Genomic DNA, 17,886 nt, shown 5'->3' on the forward strand with positions numbered 1-17,886 from the left:
GCAAATGTTAAAGAAACTATATCTATAGCATCATGTGCTGCAAAACCCCAAGGTAATAGTCACTTAGGTAATTTAATGAAGGTACTTCATCATTTCAGTCAAATAACATTTAAGTTACATAACAGAGTCAACTGGAAACCTAATTTTTGTTCTAATGCTTTACGTTGTACTTGTAGAGTCTGACTTTATCTTCTTCAGACCTTTGCCACTGCTGGCTGTTAAATAATTCTCTTGTCACTGCTGGAGCCATTTGCAAACCTAGGTACAGCTCTGCCTGAGAAATAGAGAAACTGGTGCTGTAAGTGTGGGACTTCAATGTACAACCAGACCAAGGTGCTTTGGACATATGTCTGACATTTCTTTATCAGAGCTTCAGGTGAAATAAACCAGCAACTATCACACAATTTCTTTTAAAACACTGATTGCATAGCACTGTTACTGTTTCATTTCAAAGTGCTTCCTTTATTAATTTAATTTTAATCAGGCATATATCAGCTGAACTAGAAAAAGAAACCATTTTAATAGCCAAATAAACAATAACCCATTAGTAATTGCCATTAACAGCAGACATCTCATACAGTTTCTTAAATGCTCCTTGTGGGAAGTGGAGTACTGATTCACTCTGCACAATTACTTTGCTTCTTATCACCCTGGTTTACTTAGTACATCAGAAGGAATGTGAAGATTCATTAAAAATTTTAAAGTACATTTAACTGTTAAAAGTCATGCATTAAAACAGATTAGTTGCCTACTACAAAAAGAATACAGATTCATTCCAGCAAAAGCACTAGCCGAATGCCACAATGAATTACAACAGCTTCTGGCAGGACAGGAGTATTGCAGCTAAGAACACACACATCCTCGTTTCTTTGGTAGATTTTTCTGTAGTCTGTGTTTGGATGTGTTGCTCTTGATGAGCTGACTGTCATCCAGATTTGCGCTGGTTGTCCGAAATTAGCCTCTCACCACTCTGCCTTTCAGTGGTTGGGGTTGTCGGTGATTGCTTAGTATGGGACAAGGTGCTTCCCCTTCAGCAGAAGACAGGATTGTGCGGAATTGAGCCAGCTAAATGGGGCAATGAAGGAAGGGATATATTTAGCTTTTCACTTTTATATTGCATGTCAGTGAGAAATTGTTATACTTCACAAGTAACTTTCTATTTTTAAAAAAAATTTAGCTTCATAATGTTGAATTAATCCAGTGGTGAGTCAGGATTTATGCTGCCATGGAATTACTGGAACGAACCATCCTTGAATATCCTATTCACCGCTGTGTCCAACTATCACAGAAACCTCCAGACACTGGTACCACTGTGTTATCACCTGTATAAAATACCTGGGGTTTGATAAATTAAAAATATCACCAACTGTGAAAGTAAAAACCAATGCCTTAGAACTAATTCAGCTTTGCTTTAAACATTGCTTTGTGTATCAAACTATTTATCCTTAATTTCTGTCCCCTTTCCATTGAATAGCCAAATTAATAACACCTGGAATGAATATTAAGGATGTTCATAATACCCAATTTATTTCTACATGCCTGCTTCTTATTTTCAAAGATTCAAAGTACTTAACGAGCCTTATCTGGAAAGATATTAATTCAAACACCTTTGGAAGGACAGGCGGCAATAATTTAACTGCACAAGAAAGTTTCATAAGAGTTTAAAACAGAAAGAATACTTACCTCGATAAGGCCAGTGAGGGATATTTAGCTTGTCCTACAGGCATTGTTAGGAAATAATGCAATAATAAAACAATTGGTAAAGCTCCTAACCACTCTACGATAGCACTGAATGCAGAACTATACTCTGGCTGTTTGATCTTGTGGCATGTCACAAAACTCCCTGCTGAGGCAGGTTTTTGGCTGAGATTTGATCAGAATATGATTTTCATTTGGGGAGTCTTGTAGGAATGAAGATGGGAAGAATTCAGCTTTCTGCCTGGCTTCTGCTTTGGGAGACACAGCACTGCAAGGAAATTTAAATAAGCACATTGCCTTTCCTGGAGCAATGGAAGCAATTCCACCAGTCTGAAGTCATCTTATCTCAATTCCCACAAGGCCTTGTAAGATGTGAGTAGCCTAACCCAGCTGAGGCAGAATCATAAGTGTTTATTAAGAGCAGTAATGTGGTGTAGAGGTAGTACTCATTTTACAATAAAAATGAGACAAATAAACCTAATAAAATGCAGCAATACAATGTCAGGTGATAATATCCCTGAAGCTAAAAGACAAGAAGAGTCTTATTCCTTGTAATACTGTACCTGCTCTGAGCTGATAGTAATTGGCTCTTTAAGGATAATCCAGATGACACTCTCATGGAGGGGAGGATGAGTCAGAGATCCATTGTAGGTCCAGTAATCCATGGATTTAGGCAGTAAGCTTGAAGGATCAAAATCAGAAAAGGGAGCTTGCTTACCCTGTGGAAGATACACTGGGTTAATGAAACCCATGAGTAAGACAGGATTTACATCTCAGGCTACAAGGGACTGTATTCCTAAATCAGAGGAGGTAATTTCAAAACACTAGTGTTTTCTCATAGCATCAGAGGTGAGTTCGTTGCCCTGGCGATAAGTTTGACACTGAGAAACATCCAGGCTGGCACCACCGGCAATGAGTAGTGTTACTCAAAAAAAAAACCAAACCCAAACAAAAAACAGCTTTCCCCCCAAATGGTTTCAGACACCAGAGTTCGGTCATCGCTGACTAAAGAGTTGTGGTGTGGGTTTTTTTCAGAATACTGAACTCTGCTCCTGAGCAAACAGAACACTTCAGTGTGTAATTAATTTTGAGCTGTCTGTTGTGGCTAAAGGGAGGATTGATGCATGTTGATAATGTTTGCATGTTCAGGGTCGGCGTCCACATTCCTTTTTAAAATCCTGTGGGAGATGCCGTATTGTATTTTTAACACGCTTCACTAAAATTCAGATATTCAGATTCTGTTTCCACTTATCTCGTGCCTTTATGAGAGGTTTAGTGGGAATAGTCACTGCTTTACAAGACAGCTTAAGAAAAAGTGCAGTTCTGGTGTTATTTCTGCTCCCTTTTTTCCTTCCTTTAACTGAGCAAAACTTCAGTTTGGTTATTATGAGGCTGTGCTGGTGATGGAGACCAGGGGTAATTTTAAATAGACAGACAGACGAATGGAAGCATACGATTAGGTAGGAATCAGGAACTGTGTACTCCTAACACAAAGAGCCCATAGCTGTCTACAGGGTGGAGCCCCAACAGTACAAAATATCTTATGGGATCCCACAGACTCATGTCCAGGATCATGCTTTCAGCTCCCACACCTCAACAGCCTCTTTCAACTGAACCTCTGCATTATTCTGAGGTCTTCAAAAAGGCAGATGAGAGACTGCATAGATTTTGGTTTAACTACTCTATATGTTATCATGATCAGGCTGTGATGATGTTTACCTTAGTCTTTACTGAATCCAAGGCCTTCAAGACACCCTTCAGATTTTCATTGCATAAGCCAAGCTGTAAATAAAAATACTTTGAAATCCTAAATACATAACAACAGCAAGAATAAGAATATGCTTCATAAATGTTGATTAATTTAGCTTTGCAACCCCACTATGAACAAGACAACATTTAGAACTTTCAAGGAAATAACAGAAAGTTTTGCTTCTGCTTTGCAGAGTAACACAAACAGTAGTGCAAAAATAATCTGTGGTTCAGAAGTATACGATTGCTTTGATCGTATGCGTTTGTCCTTGAAATTCATTTTGAAAGCATTCAGAGTTGGTTTTTCTGGTATCTTTTTTCAATGTGAACTATGAGTAATATTTCAGCAGTATATACTAATATATAATAGTATTTTATGATATTTCCTTTATATAACAAAGCTCTTAATATTAAGGAATTATTTTTCCTGCTTCAGTTGGTTTTGAAAGGCTAAATATGTCATGTGCATGGATTTAAGATTTCTTGGAGTTCTGATTTGGAATTTTCTTTTCTGATTGATACACAGTAATAGCACATGTGACTTAAACCGTCTTTCTGTGAAAGTTCACATTGCTGTAAATGGAGTGGAAAGCAAACACAAAATGTGAGCATTGCCTGTTACAAAGGTGGATGAAACACCACAAGCTCACTAGCACCCATGCTTTAAAGCACAGCTCTTCATGAAGGTCTGTGGATTATAATGGGGATTTGGGTAAAACATCCAATAGAAGCATGAGCAAAGTTGGCAATATAGGCTAAATCAGGATAAGAGACAGTCATCTCCACTGTTCTAACACAAAGATGTGTTTTTCCTAGTCCTCATCACTGACTGCAGTTTTGATATGGAAAGGGAAGAGACACATGTGTTTTCAGTATATTAGTAACTGACCTTCAGGAAAACAGTGACAATTGCCAAGCCATCTGGCTTGTCGAGAGCCTCAGCTGCATTCGAATACTTGTCTGCATTCCAGTGAATTAGATGAAGCTAAAAAGCAATTGACAGGATCATTTTTGCTGGTTCTATTACAAAGAAATTCCACAATTAGAGTAAAATAGTTAGAAACACCACTCTGCACCCTTAGAGTCTGACCATGAAATTGAGAACGTGCTTGTGAACGCCTGCAGATTGATGGTGTTCTGCTGAATCGCCCTGGCATTGTCAGGACTCATACCCAGGCTTTATCTTGGGGTAGGCAGAACTGCACATATTCCTGAAAGCAATTTAAGGGTAAGTACACAGAGATGTGGAAAATCACAACTCAAAAGGGTCATACATTTTTCTAACTCTGTTGCTAATGATCTTCCATGTCTTTAAAACGTAATACATTAAATAGCATTTTGAGGTGTGTAACCACTTTGTTACACATGGTGCAATATTTATTCACAAGAGTCACATTTACTGCAAAAGGTTGATGGTATGGCTGTGAATGTCATAGCTGTGGATGTTTTATATTCAACATAGATCGTTCAACAAGTATTTCCTTTATAGAGATTTAAGGAACTTTTGTTCAGGCTAGTATGTTGCGTATTATATCTTGAGCTATTTTTTTGCAGAATACAGATTTCCAAAACCTACATAATTGGAAATCGTAGTAGTTTCTTTAAATACCTTCTCACCTATTAATATGCTTATCAGTTCCTTAGCAACTATGTAACTCTATGGCAGTAGTCTAGTCCTGGATTATTTATACAATGTTTCAGCAACATGGCCACAAAAAATATCAAAACTTCTTGAAATACAAGGAGGAGATTCTAAAACACAGAAGCAGAACATGGAAATTATCATGTAATGCACATAATCTTAAAATGCTGATTTAAATCAGGGGTTTTAAAAATTTCTGGGGATTTAAATTTTTTAAAAAATTTTTAAAAGCTGAATTGCTTATTTTCAACTTAACATCTTTATTGTTTCAACAAATTTTAAACTATTGATTCAAAACAAACTAATAAACACTTAATCATGTGCTGCTTAAACGCAGCTTAGGCGCACTATCTCTTTACAGCAGAAAGCAATTCTAAAGGGACACCCCTTTCTTATCTTGGCTGTATCAAATGAGATAGCTTTAGCACTCTCAACAGCGGAAAATTTCCTATTAGGAACACACTTCTGGCTGTGTGTTCCTAATGCCTAAATTAAAAATGTATAATCCGTCTCATTAGTTTGTCATGTTGTAATGTTCCTAAAATCTAAAAAGCTGCCAAAGATAACATTACATGGATTGAACATGAATTGTTTGTTGGCATGTCGATGACTATTAGCAGGACACTAAGGCACTGTGAAACAAATAAAATCTGTTACTTTAGAGGTCGTTTTAAATTCTTGTAAAACAGACCTTGCTTCGTTATCTGAAGACCTTTAATGTACTTCACAGTTGCTGGGACCCTTACTAGATTTTTCTACCTCTTCCTCTTCATTAGTTTCTTCTAGGTTTCCTTCTCACTTGCTGTTCTTGAAAAGCCAGAAAAAACCACACCTTACAGTGATCAGCATGCTTGTAGCTTTGAGGAGCTCCAGCTACAATTATAGTGGGGCACTGGGTGATCAGACTCACTAAAAAGCAGCTGATTTAGTATTGAGCTGAATATACTTGTACAGATGAACTTTTTAACATTTAGCAGATGTTACTTAGTTTTAAACCTGCACTTTTCAGCCCTGTTTCATTATTTAAATATGGATTTAGATTATCTAAATTTAGATTAATAAGTACTGACCACAAAACCCAATTTGCTCTTGCAAAGTCAACTTTGCACACACCGAGATGGTATTTTCTTCGCAAAATAGAATAACTATCAAGGCTATCTACATATGGCCCTTTTTTTCCCTCAGGATGATATATGTGACTGGATTCTGAAAACTTGACTGTGACTTTTCCTTCATTGACTCTACCTCTGAGGCATATTTCCTTCCATCGACTGTGTGCTCTGAGCCTTGCTCATCCGTTTGGCCCCAATGGAAATGAAACTGCCGCAATCTATACGTTCCAGTGAGAGGTCCACCGGTGAGCACTGCAAATGCGTGAAGTATGGTAAAAAGATCAATCAATAGTCTTCCTGACAGGCAAGTTATTTCCAAGATTTTATAACGTGCAAGCGGTTTTCTCCATGTAAACATGTTAATAAGTTTTGATATTATATTATTTTTAAACATCTTGAGAAAAAAAACCCAACAGTTTATGAAGTTAAGACAGAGATATTGAAGGTTTTAGTTCTAGGTATGTATATGAATGCATTGGTTATGGTGCCATCTGCATGTCTTCTCGATACAGTTCCAAAATTCAGGTGAAATATATGTGAATACACCTTCTACTCCAGAGACAAAACAAAAGGAAGAATACTGCAGATAAACAGCTGTTTTCCAGAAACAGTAGTTGGATTTTAATAACTGCAGAACAAACTGTCCTACCTCACGGAATTTACTTCCCACTAAAATTTTATTATTTATGACAGTATTTTAAAGGTCTCTTTTTTCACAGAAGTAACAGTTATAGGTACCTGTAGTTTTCTGGATTTAGATTATGAGATGCCATAGATGTACTCAGATGTTATTGACACTGTTTATTGGTCATTATCATTAATTCCTTGCTTACAAGCACGTAAACGTGTATCGATTCCCACTGTGGGGATAGGCACCTGTAACTGTGCATGATGCTTAGAAGTATGTACCTGGAGTTCTTGCAGCACTTGCAATATTATATACATCAGCACACAGAAATCTCCTCCTTTGCTATCAAGGTATCCTGGAAGCTTCCTGCTGGGAAAGTTCCAGTCCTTTTGCCATTAACACAAGAACACTTGCCAATAAGTCCTAATTTTAAAGAACATCATTTGGATCTTCTGTGACACATAAAGGCTGTTGCCAACTAGTATAACAAAATTAGCAAGCGTACCCTAATCTATATAAATACTCCTGAAAGGCAAATAGTTTTGTTTTCTATATAAATTAGAGAAAAAGAGAATGAGAATAGCAAATATCTTGTGTCCCCCTCTCTAGATCCCCCTTTTACTAACCTGATTGATTGTCCTTATCCTCAAAATTCACATGGAATGAATGTCCAACATTGACAATCTCTTTGCACGTGGAAGGTTTCCAAGTGATCCGGAGAAGCCCCAGAGATGCATCTTTTTTTACTTCCTTGGTTTTAATATCAATAGGAGATTGATGGTCTCCATTGGCAATAGGGTATAACTTGTGCCAGTGATCAGGTCCTAGGCAAAATAAATAAATAATTGGAGTTTTATACTTCTAATTCTGTACAAGACTGAATTAATGACACTTTCTCTTGGAATCAATTCTATACATAATACAGATACTTGATATGTTAATAATCCATGTAATTCTGAAGAATTTTTATAAGGAAAATAAAGAAATATTCAATATATTATAAATAAAACTGATTTTCTATTAAAGATAGCTTTTACCATTGTTGCCATGATAACTCCAGTTCAAACTTGCCATTTTTTTCTCCCTGCAAGGTACTCTCTCCTTTAAAAAGAAACTACTGGTGCTGATGACAGCTGTTAAGACAGGATCTCTGCTTTGATTTTCTTCTGAATTTCCAACTTACACCTGGGCTTTTATATGCCTGCTTAAACGGTAAAGACAGCAATATTTTCTAACCAACCTTAATTGATTTCATATGATTTCAGAATGGCATGAGAAACTGTGATAAGAGAAAGGACTGTAATAAGGAAACTGTGGTTTGCAATCTGTTTACTTTTTGGTTCAGTACATATTAAGAGAGATATGAGTTAGATGCCAAATTAAAATATACATTCATTCTAACTGTTCAAATGTTGTCCAAAGACCTTTACACTAAATCTTCACAATCCAAGGGATAATTGTGGTGTAAAAGTGCAGACTACACAGAAAGCAATGTATGCTTAGCCTTTTTGAAAATCCCTGTCAATGACTTAGGACATCTATGTGTGGATTTTAGAACATTAATTTTGATAATCACTAAAAAGTAGCCAATCTCTGTAGCTTTTAGTGGTGGAAAACAAATAACAATGTCAGTGTGCAACTAAATGGTCAATATGTTATTAAACATTATATAACTATGACTAGCAATGCTCTCATTAATAAACGAGGAAGTCCGAAGCCTACTAAGTCCTACCAGGCTCAGATGCTTTGGGAATGATCTCAAGCCATTTTTGCACTGCTGGGAATCTTCAAGGCAATCTACTTGGGGACTGATACCTGATTAAGTGCGTGATTGAAGTCCAACTTCCAAAGTTTTCTCCTGAAGTAGGTCCTATCTTGTAGTTCAAGAAAATTTACACACAATCACCTATTTCTTCAGTAATAAGATACCATGCCCTGACTCTCTGTTTTAAAGTTAAGTTCTACTAACACATGCGGGGTTTTGCCTGGCTTAAACTCTGCCTCATATGTGCTTAAAAGCAGGATTGTATTTCTAGGACCATACGCTTGACAAGTACTGCAGCATAGTTAAATAGTTGTGGTATTATTTTTATTTGTAACCATTTGAACTGAGTGTGTGGAGTAATTATTTCTATATAAAATAAGGTTTATCACAGACTACGTAAGCATTGCCTTGTCATCCTGCGTTGCAAAAATGGAACCTGTTGACATTTTCCTGTTTTTCTTACAGACCATTCTCAGTAATAGGAAACTACTGATATCTGCCTTTGCAGATGTCCACGGCTGACGTCAGGAATTTCAGATATCATTGTGCAAGTAATGTTATAACCTGTAAAACTTGCAGCATTGATGCTTGGGAATATGGCTGCTTTTAGGCGTGTCTCAGTTATAGGTGGATTGCACTTTTCTGTTAATTTTTTGTTGTGGTTCAGAAATTATTTTATCAAATTTTATCGGGATAGGAAATGTTCAAAGGAAAATTATCACCACAGATTTCTTCTGAAAGATGGACACCTTCACCTGCTTTAGTCCCTGATCAATTTCCTAGTCAGGTTACTAAGCTGATATCAATGTTTCACTACATCATGAATTTCTGCTTGAAGTGAAGGGTGCAAAATTTATGGTCCTTGGGCAACCTTGCTATGTAAACTGTGTGAGAAACGAAGATAGCAAAACTAATAGATCAGCTGGAAATATTAGGTATGCTGTACCTGGCCAGTTACTGACTTGTAGTTCTCCAGCAGAGAATCTGAAGATCTCAGTAACCAGGCTTGCGTCAAGCCTTCAGCACCTTTTGGGATGAGAGGAACCGGGAAGCCTGCCGCTGTCTTGGCTGTACAGTCTGGAATGGCTGTGATAAATTATTGCCGTGTTTAGCACTGAAACAGACTCAGGCTGGTGTCAGAGACTATGTTTTGAGGCTTCAGAAACCAAGCCTGCACCAGGCACAAAAGATTCAGTCCACTGCTTGGGAGAACCGAGCTGTACAGCAGGCAACCCAGAAGCCCCAAAAAGGCCACCTTCATCCCGGGCAACTCAGGGCCTGAAGCCTTTCTCCTGCTGCAGGAGAAGGTTCAGGGTTTGAGTCCAAATTACAGGGTTATTAGTGATATGTAAGCCTCCCAGCTTCCTGCCTGTCCCCTAGGACAGTTAGTCCTGGAGGGACAGACAAACCTGGTACATTGGGGCAAAGGTGTTCACGGCTCAACTGTCCTTCACTTTGAGAATTGTAACTCCTTTGAATGTATTTGTGGGGGTATTTAGCAGCCACCAGCAAAATTTATAAATTCTTTAAAGAACTGTTTTGAAAGAGAATGTGTTTCTTGCGGAACAGAAATCATGACTTTTGATCAGATCTGATGTCAATTATCATTGTTCTTTTGAAATAATGTAGGATAAGTTCCTTCATTCCTATGAGAGCCACAGCACCAAATTGATTGCAATTGTTCACGCTCTCTCAATTCCTTTTCTGGTATCAGTCACCTGTAGACAGTGTTGATCACTGAGTTAGTTATATAGATAATATCAAAGGCCTTCTGTCAGTGGTCAAGAACTATCAGCTGGACCACTGAAAAAACCAAGTGACTAATTAGATAGGACTAATCCAGAGAGGTCTGAAATGGTGTTTATGGTTTGAGTGAAACAGGTGGTGTGTTCCAGCATGATATGGGGACAATGTAATAAAAAGAAATTTATTGACAAAGAATAGAGAAGAGTGGGGCAAGATAATTTTGAACTTTCTAACAAAGAAAGGAATGATGTTTTAGGAATAACAGCCAAAGGAAGTATAAATCTTGTCTTGTTAGACAGATGCAATGGGAATATAATGTGGAAAAATTGCCATAGTATCTTTTGCTTGATCAGATAATCAATGTCAATTTTCTGACTATGAAAAATATTCTTTCTGCGCGAGGTGAACATGGCAGAGATTCAGTAAAATGATCTCTTGGAAGAGGAGCCAAGATTTTGGAATTGTGACCTTTTTACTGCCTCATCAGCCAGTCTCTAAAGTAATTCTAGACCTCCAATTTAAGTGCAGCAGACTCTATGTGACTGACACAGCAACTGGTTTGCTTCTTGAAACCCAACACAACTGGCTTATGATTTCTCCCATTACACACTTTTATACCTCCCTAAGTGCACTTCAGCTTTTAACTAGGACACTATCACTGTTGCTAAAATATTTAATTACCGATATTTCTTATTTAAAATCTAAACTTCTGGTTCTTATAACTTTAAATTAAAACCTGTCAAAACCATTTTTTTTTTCTGCATGAACATAGAGAATAAGGTTAATAGTATGAAGGAGCTCTTGAGCTCAAGAACCGGGCTTCAAAGGAAAAGAATCCAGTATTTCTTTGAATAGACTTACCATTTGTTTTAACTCCTGAAGTTATGATGTAGCTGTACAATCAGCCTTTCTCCAGATGACAAAGAAATCAGGTTTGACTTTGAACAAAGTCCCAGAAACTAAGGTGATGCAATTTAGGAAGGGTGGCTGATATCTTACTGCTTGTTGCACAGCACTTGCCTTTTGAGTGACTTCTTTCAGTTCCCTCTTCTCCCTGACAGAAACTATTTCAAGGCTTTTTATAACAACTTCATGCTAGTAGGAAAGACTTCTGAACTTAAAGAGCACTGAATTTTTTTCCAAAATAATTACAAATTGCAATAGGGATTGAAGCAAATTATCTATAAATGTAAGTTCAAATAATATGATTTAAAGCATTTTATAATTACTGTTGTGGCTCTCATGCATTTCTCCAGAGTGTTTGTAATCCAGACATTATGCCATTACACTAATGCATTGGAACTATGGGACTAAATTGCTGAGACAGCAACCACAAAAAATGTCCCAGCAGCACAGGGTATAAGGTGGCTGAGGATCATGGATGGTAATAAGCTTCTTAAACCACAAGCCTATATTCCACGAACCGCTGATTATTGCCTCCACACTTTGGCCTATCCACACTCTGCAGGGAAAGTGTTAGCACCTTTCCGGGAAATTGGGATTAAAGAAATGTGATATCCTTGGTAAAACCTTCACAGTATAAATCGAGGTGGATCCCTGGCTTTCCAGATGAGCGTGGACAAAGTTTTAATGTCTAAAGCTCTAAACCTGCAAACCACTACAGATGTGTCTAACTTTATGCATATCAGGACACCTATTGACCTTATTTGTGAGTATGAAATTAAAACTGAATGTAGTATAGCAATGAATGTAAAATAGTCTTATTTTAAGGACACTGGCCAGAAAAAACAGAAAACTCTTCTGAAAAATACTAAATCACAGGAACAGTCAAAGGAAATGTTTCATTGTTTAAGTGCCAGATACTACATATCTTGATAGTGAATTGATTTGTGAAAAAAATCCTACAAAAAGTTTCACAAATATTTCATTAGCTCTCGTAGTGATCCTTTTAGTTAATGTTTACAGAGAATCAGGGTATTGTTATTTGTAATGCTCTGGTCAAAATTAAACAAGCTGTGTTAGATAATCTTCCCTTATAGCTATTGTAAGTAAACTAGTGAGAGCAAAGTTAGGAAAGTTTTGAACTGAACTAGGAGGTGGGTGTTTGCAAGCCATCAGGCATCGCTTGATCTGAGGAAGCTCTGGCCATCCCTGTGCGAAGTATTGCATAGGGTGCAAGATATAAGGATTGCCTTAAAAATAAAGTAAGACAGTGAATACTGGCCTGTGGCATAAAGGCAGGAGATGCTAGGACCCCAATGGCTGTGAAAGAGCTATTGTCTCATATTACCTCATGCGTGCTTCCTGCACCGGGCTTTGCTAATGGGAGAGATACAGCTCAGTTTGTCTATGAGCAGCTCGTGGTTGTGGATAGGATCAAACCTGGCCCCTCTTTGTGAGGGGAAAAGTGTCAGCTTAACTGGGGAGTTTTATCTGCTATGGGATAGAGTTTTAGGCTTTTAATACTAACTGAACATTTATTTTAAATGGTGAAAGATAATACATCTCTCTATTTTTATTTGCAGACAGACCTATAAAATGTGAAACTGTCTGTCCTATAACTCCCTGTCCCAGTTATGAGAATAGCAGAAACCTGAAGCAAGGAAAAAGAGTTCTATCCAGATAATGAAGAGTCCATAATCTTTTCTTACTAGGTGTTCTGTGAGCTTATGTAGTCCATGTTTTCTAGCAAATACCAACAAAACTTTATAAATGTCATTAGGCACCTCATCTTCAGGGAATATATCGAATTGCAACTAATACATTTAGATACCAGAACAGATTTGTAGGTGGACATGGCATGGTAATAAATAGAAATTTTATTTGCAGTTTTACTGATACAACATCAAACAACCTGTATCAGAAATGATGGGGTAGTTCTATGGTTTGTTTTTTTTTCTTTTAATTCTGTACCTTAATATGAAAGAAGCATATATAGCTGCAACAGACTTAATCAGGTTTATAGATATAACATATGAAAGAGAAAGACAGACTCCTATGATAGTATGTTTTACTTGCCCTACATTAGGTGTTTTCAGCCCTTTGATTTCCAGGTGCTTAAACATTTACCAGCAAAGATACAGAAAATCAAAGCCCACTGAAAGCAGGGTTGGTCTTCCTGATTGTCTTTCACCTTGAAAAGAATCCACAGACCCCAGAGTTTGGGGCCAGAAGTTGACGATCACATTTGTGAGCCATGAAACTGCAGAAAATTGTTACCTGCCTGATACATTTTCAGGATTTGGACCCTTCAGGTGGAGCTGCTGATCAGTTTCAATATAGCTTTGCCAAGTGTTACTCCTATTGCTTGTGAACAAAATTAAGCTGTATGTATGGAGCAGATGTTTGTTCGGGGTAACCAAAGGTATTCAATTTTTGGGGTTCTGTACAAAACAGTGTGTAAAGAATTACTTCAGTGGTGATAACACCTGTAGTCTTGAAGTTGCATTAGGTGTAACAATTTCATGATTTTGTACAGAATAGACTGTCAGATAAATAGCAAAAGAGAAATACCTTCTTCCAGAGGTATTATTGAATGTGGAAACTGCAGTATTTTAATCAAAACACTGCTCCTGATGGACAGAAAACATTTTAAGCAGGATGATGCTAGTCACACAACCTCCTTCTTGGAAGGCTTTCAGCAGGAAGCTATGCCCTCTGCTGCTTGCTTGAGCACAGTGAAGGAAGAGCAGCAAGAAACTGCCTGTATATCTTTGACCTATAACATGGGTGAAATGGGACAATTCAAAGACATCTTCTAATATAACCGTTTTTATAGGACAAGTTTGTTGTCTGGAAGCAATTTCTGATACTATGATTTTTGTCAAAACGCTACAGAAATTTTAATTTGTATTTCATTGTAAGCTGCATTGGGTGACTGATAATACTTTTTTTGTTTCCAGTCTCCTGAAAGACTAAGCAGTGAAAAACAAGAGCAGGAGAACTTTTGAGAAGTTGTTTGTTTTTTTTTTTTTCTTTTGTCAATGACAAAGCATTAACATGGTTTCTTCAGAAACAGTGGGTAAAAAAGTGCAAACTCTTCTATGAAAACAGCAATGGAAAAACAAATGGTATATGGCTACTGAAAAAGTTATTGTTCTTTTTATTATCTTTGAACTTTTTTTCATCAAATACTGCTTAAAACTCGATTCAAGGCTTATTTGGCTATATTCCTGGCTGGCTATTCTCACTTTAATTTGCCATACCTTTTAATTTTACTGTTCACATCGGTGATAGTTACGAAGAATAATTTTTGTGAGCCAGTTAGAGTTGCAGTGCTTCTGTCACAGTTTCTCAAAAAGAGTTCTTAATAACAAAGGGACAGGAAAAAACCCCATCATTTCAGCATCAGCTGTTTTGCAAAAGTGTCTTTTTGAGCTACTGAACTGCTGATAAAACACCTACACAAGTAACACATGCAAGTTTTGTTACAAATGTAAAATGCAGGTACGTACCTATGCAAATAAGTATATTTATGTACCATAGGTGTAGTTTCACTGATTTATATTATTATGCTAGTAGTGTTCTCTCTTTTTATGCTCCACATTAAACTCCACAAGCATAGTGCAAGTCGTAGAAGTATCCAAACATATCCAGCTGGTTGATGGCATGTGGGCAGCCTGGCTGGTGCAGAGTGCGACTTGTCGGCACCTTTGCTTTTTCACCAGGGCATGTTTGAAACCTACTGCATCTAACAATTTTAATCTAAGAATCATATTTGTTAAGAAATATAAATAGTTTCAGGAATGCCACAGAATACATGAGTACCCCAGAGCCATTAGACCAACTCTGCCACCTACAGACACACCATTTCTGTATTTGCACTAAAAACCTGTGTAGATTTCTTGCAGAAGTGTAAGTAGTAGGCATCCCAATTGGGACATCTCAGCATGTAAACCAGAAGTACAGGAATATGATAAATTATCAAGATTTAATGCAAATTGTACAGAGATTGAGCAAGGTTTTTGCAAGAAACCGCACATATTTACTTCATAACCATCTTCACTACTGAATGTTCCGCTAGGATGTAACAGCGTCATGATGCTAAACAGGACTGAGAGAAATTAGTTGTTTTTAATACATAAATCGTGGTATCTTTTCTATTCTTAAATGCATAGCAGCTTTCCCAAATTTCTGATAAAAGCCTTATGTGGCTGGAAATGTCAAAAATAGGACCTGCTTGCCCTGTTTCCCCTAGTTTCTGTTGCAGTTTAGATTAACTGCATGTACTGTGCTCCCTGCCACCATGAAATCATACTCTGTACTACCTAGTCATCCTACTCCTCTCAGAGGCAACAAAAAAATAAACTCTGGTGTACTGGCAAAGGATCAGAGGGAGTTGTATGAGTCCCAGGTCAACAGAGCAGACTGCAAGTCTCCTCTCAGTTTAAAAAAAGAAAAGTTTTCCAGCCCTTTTCTGTGCAGAGGTGGCATTGAAAACCTGAAACAATGTAAACAGACTGAGATGGAGGAAAGGAGCCAGTGAGTTGATCTCAGCTTGACAACAGACAGAAAGCAAGAGTGTTATAAAGGGAGACAAATGCCTGATGGCACATCCATGCGTTCATGCTCTTACCTCTTCAGAGAAGTTAAGAAGAAATCCTGAAAAAATCTCCCTGTCCCTTACCATCTCCCTGGCCATTGCACATCCTGTTGCATGCTGATGGAGCAGGGATCTGGGAGACCATGAAAGAGTCTCTCAGCTATTTAACTTCAGCTCTGAATACCATCTTTATGTGGCAGGATAGATAGTAAAAAACCTGGAATTATTTCTTTTGTGAAGAATTCACATTCTGTGTGTTTCTTTGCAGTTTTCTCGAGTTTTACACTTCCCACTGGCAGTGTCTTAAAAAATGCCTGCTCTTATTCAAAATTACTATAGCCTTGTGTTTCTTTAGTAGAAGATTAAAACCACTCAGGTGATCTCAATATCAGCACTCTGACAGCTTTCTGAAGTGACAAGTAATAGTTCTAAATAAAGATATTTTGGATTGTGTTTTCGAAACTGAAATTGTGAAGAGTCTGGGGGGAGGCTGCAAGATGCCAACAGGAAACAGAAGACCTGCAGAAGTATTAGGGATGCAGAAAAAAAATCTGAGAGGTGCAGAATAACATGGCACCAGACTGGAACTGAAGACGTGGGATGATGGAAAGGAAATATATATATAGCAGAAGCTGATGGGATAAGATTTCTAGCCTATGGCTCCCTCACTCACATACCTTGAGTACCTATAATGCAGGTACACAGAACAAGGCTATCTTAGCGCTGCTTGATGTTAGCAATAAAATATTTCTGTCCTTTATAATAATAATTCTGTTCTTTGATGGAGATACTAATGTTAAGTGAAGGTTGGTCCTTCTTTTTCTCATCTTTTTATTGCTCTCTGCCAAATACAGCAACCACGGAATTTCTGCTCACTGTTTTTCTTACAGTAGTAGTGCCCTGGATGTTTTCTTAATTGTCCATGTGATGCTGCTGTTGCCTTTGCACTAAAACCTGCTGTCCTTGTGGGAAGGTTAATCTCATCTAATGTGAGACTTTGGACTTCAGATGTATTATTTTCCTTTATTGTTTCACTATTACACTCTATGCTGATGTTCAATAAGTATGGATGGTTCTTGTACATTAACCCTCCACATCTCTTTTTATATGGCCAGCCATTCTGGAAGTATATTTATTTCATCTGGAGACTGCTGAGACCACTAGTTCTACTTCTTTCCAAAATTTGTATTAGTAAGTGAAATGAAATTTTAGCAACCATTTTCAGAATAAATTTTGCAAACAGGTCGTATGCTAAGTGAAGCTAATATATGTCATTTTAATATATGTTCTGAAACATATGTGAGATATTTTGGGGTTGCTGTTTGTGCAGGATGTTGGAGTAGATGGCTGCCTGAGGTCCTTTCCAACCTGAAGTGTTTTTATGGTTTTATAACTGAAGTCTTGTCTGGAATGTTATAAAACTTTTCCCTGTCACTATGAAAAATATTGGAACACTAGATAAGAACTACAGTTTCAGCAAAGTTGGTTTAGTTTCTGTTTATTTTCTATGATCAGATATAGGAATCAAAGAATGTGTTGTATAAAGAATGCATCCAGAGTTAAAGATAAGAAGAATGATTCGGCGATGTGTGCATCGCCCTGGGAATTTTGAACATTGTTGTGCAATGATTTTTATAATTTGTTACACTTGGATTAAGACGTACATAGGTAATGGCTGTTCTCTGAATTTTTATCTGTGGTGAAATCAATCATGTGAATAAAGTAAAACAGCAAACAGTCCAGAAACTATCACTTTGTTAGATAAACTAAGAGAATTGAGAGTTCAGAGACGCATATTTGTAGGAAAAACAGGGTATCCAGTAAGTGACCCTGTGGGATGTTGCAAGATGGGGATGATCTCAGCTATTACAAACAGGAGACTGGTTCTAAATGAAGGGGATTATAAAAGCTATAGTTAGCTAATGCTTCCTAAAAGCCTGACTAAACTGTTGGGTTTTTTCCATTCCAAAGTACAATACCATAGTGATATCAAGTATCACGTAGTAAATGCAAAGAAACAAATATTATAAACACAATATTGTC

At 37.4% G+C, this 17,886-nt stretch overlaps 1 protein-coding gene across 1 annotated transcript; it reads right to left on the reverse strand.

Moving 5' to 3' along the window:
* Positions 1-954: 954 nt before the first annotated feature.
* Positions 955-7,903, reverse strand: LOC104347528 (carbonic anhydrase 1). Its single transcript, XM_009952583.2, has 7 exons — positions 7,867-7,903; positions 7,456-7,653; positions 6,335-6,453; positions 4,337-4,432; positions 3,418-3,480; positions 2,262-2,417; positions 955-1,065 (listed from the first exon to the last, which is right to left on the reverse strand). The coding sequence occupies exons 1-7, from the start codon at positions 7,901-7,903 to the stop codon at positions 955-957; spliced, it is 780 nt and encodes a 259-aa protein (XP_009950885.2).
* Positions 7,904-17,886: the final 9,983 nt, after the last annotated feature.

Source organism: Leptosomus discolor, chromosome 5, assembly GCF_034619465.1.
Source record: "Leptosomus discolor isolate bLepDis1 chromosome 5, bLepDis1.hap2, whole genome shotgun sequence".
Lineage (NCBI taxonomy): Eukaryota > Metazoa > Chordata > Aves > Leptosomiformes > Leptosomidae > Leptosomus > Leptosomus discolor.

Bases quoted from the DNA above. Each gene is read 5' to 3' on its own strand.
- LOC104347528 (XM_009952583.2), bottom strand. From the start codon at position 7,903: ATGGCAAGTTTGAACTGGAGTTATCATGGCAACAATG. The intron at 7,654-7,866 runs GTAAAAGCTATC...TATTTTGCCTAG, and splicing joins GAGTTATCATGGCAACAATG to GACCTGATCACTGGCACAAG. The intron at 2,418-3,417 runs GTAAACATCATC...TATCTTCCACAG, and splicing joins TGGATTCAGTAAAGACTAAG to GGTAAGCAAGCTCCCTTTTC.